The sequence below is a fragment of the Palaemon carinicauda genome, chromosome 14 (assembly GCF_036898095.1).
Source record: "Palaemon carinicauda isolate YSFRI2023 chromosome 14, ASM3689809v2, whole genome shotgun sequence".
NCBI classification, from domain to species: Eukaryota; Metazoa; Arthropoda; class Malacostraca; order Decapoda; family Palaemonidae; genus Palaemon; species Palaemon carinicauda.
Window position 1 is genome coordinate 133,641,553 of NC_090738.1, and position 2,500 is coordinate 133,644,052.

Below are 2,500 nucleotides of genomic sequence, written 5' to 3' on the forward strand. Positions count from 1 at the left end.
CAAACTCTTATAGATACACACATTTGCAAATTCAGAATGAAAACCATGAAATCTTGGTAGTCGCTTTCCTTTCCACTTACCTCGGCATTATCGTAGATTTTCCTCATTGCGATGTCTTTACTGTTTTCAAAGTAAATTCTCACTTGCCCAGTAAGAAGCGTATCATGGAAGCCCCATCTCCAGTTGGTTTGCGAGACCAAATCCTCGTAGCTGTCGATGGGCTTCGTCTTGCCTGGGACAGATAAATTGGCCACCAGAGAAGACCTGAATCCAGTGGAGATCACTAACGAGGCTATTAACCACCATCCTACTAATATCTGGAAGCATATGTATGTTTTAACACTTTATATATATATATATCTATATATCTATATATGTATACATATATACATATATATATATATATATATATATATATATATATATATATATATATATATATATATATATATATATACACACAAACACAAGGTCTATATATTGGACCACATTAAGATTCTATTCTATTAATATTTTTCTGCCAGTGCATTTCTTGAGTGTGTTACGAGGTTTCATAGAACAACACATATTTTGATAGATTCTCTGATTTCTCTCCCATGCTATAATGTATCATACCATTGTAAAATAAAATGTAACCATTCTGGGTATGGATTGAGCCCTACGCCAATATAAACACAGAAGAACCCTGCAAGAGAATGTCTTTACAAATTCATTCTGGAAGCCTGGGGAAATCTAAATTCTTCTTCACTAAATGGGTTGATTAACGTACTGTAATTTTTCAGTGGCCTCTTTCCTCTTGGTAAGGGTAGAAGAGAGACTTTAGCTATGGTAAGCAGCTCTTCTAGGAGATGGACTCACCAAAATCAAACCATTGTTCTCTAGCCTCTGTACCACGATCTTTCATGTTGGATCCCTAAGGATATCCAAATTCTCCTTCACTTAATGGGTTAATTATCGTACTGTAATTGTTCAGTGGCTACTTCCTTCATGGTAAGGGTAGAAGAGACACTTTTAGCTATGGTAAGCAGCTTCTGTAGGAGAAGGACACTCCAATATCAAACCATTGTTCTCTAGTCATGTGTAGTGCCATAACCTCTGTACCACGGTCTTTTACTGTCTTGGGTTTGAGGATACACTCCGGCACATTGTTCTATCAGTTTTCTTATTGCTTTTCCTCAATGGGTAATTTTCCCCGTTGGAGCCCTTGGGTTTATAACATCCTGCCTTTCCAACTAGGGTTGTAGCCCACACAGTAATAATGATAATAATAATTCCTTCAAGTCCATCATGTTATCGCTTGAACTAACTTCAGTCTAACCAGAAAGTTATTATCCAAGGCACTTCCCCCAATTTTGGGGGGTAGCCGACATCAACAAAGAAACAAAACAAAAAGGGGACTACTCTCTACGTTCCTCCAGCCTAACCAGGGACTCAGCCGAGTTCAGCTGGTACTGCTAGGGTGCCACAGCCCAACCTCCCACAATTCCACCACAGATGAAGCTTCATAATGCTGAATCCCCTACTGCTGTTATTATATCTATCCTAATTAAGAATGCTATACTACCTTCGAGCAATGTAGTAGACAAATTCCAAAATAAGATCGAATATAAAAATAGATAATGGGTGAAGTGACTAACTTGTCCCGTGCTGTCTGTCGGTGGATTGGGAGGTGGGTCTTCGAGGATCACAGCCCAACTGTAAAATATTGATCTGTTAAGGTTTATGCCTCTCATTCCGGTGAACTTCGACCTCAGCTTCTCAAGCATCCAAAGAGACAGTCCCCAGATCATGATGCTCAAAACGATGTACAGCCACACGTCAGCTGAAAAGAAGGAATTGAGAGAACAAACATTGACATCGTTTATAAGCTGCAAAATTACAAAACCTCGCGTCTGTTCGGATGGGCCTGGCAATTCACAACAACAAAACATCTTCGTGGAATAGTCTTGAAACCAGATATGTCATCTTTTAGGAATTGTCGCCATTCAAAGGCTGAAGCACTACTAAATCACAGACAAGATGAAGCAGTCAAGTTATAAGTTACACTAAAAAATTAAGAAACAATATAATCTATACGCACGCGCACATACACACACACTTATATATATATATATATATATATATATATATATATATATATATATATATACACACATGTATGTGTGTGTATATATGTATATGTATATATATGTATATATGTATATGGATATATATATATATATATATATATATATATATATATATATATATATATATCCCCCCACACACACACACATATAAATATATATATATATATATACATATATATATATATATATATGTATATATATATGTATATATATACATGTATATATATGTATATATATATTTATATATATGTATATATATATATATATATATATATATATATATATATATATACATATATATATATGTATATATATATGTATATATATACATGTATATATATGTATATATATATTTATATATATGTATATAT

The 2,500-nt window shown here is 34.2% G+C and overlaps 1 protein-coding gene across 1 annotated transcript in view; it reads right to left on the reverse strand.

Moving 5' to 3' along the window:
* Positions 1 to 2,500, reverse strand: part of LOC137653034 (glutamate receptor 1-like) — a 17,451-nt gene that overhangs the window by 5,878 nt on the left and 9,073 nt on the right. Inside the window, exons 7-8 of the mRNA XM_068386426.1 lie at positions 1,638 to 1,822; positions 81 to 317 (exon numbers count right to left, since the gene is read on the reverse strand). Of these exons, the coding sequence (XP_068242527.1) occupies positions 81 to 317; positions 1,638 to 1,822 (422 nt within the window). The remainder of the gene's footprint in view (positions 1 to 80; positions 318 to 1,637; positions 1,823 to 2,500) is intronic.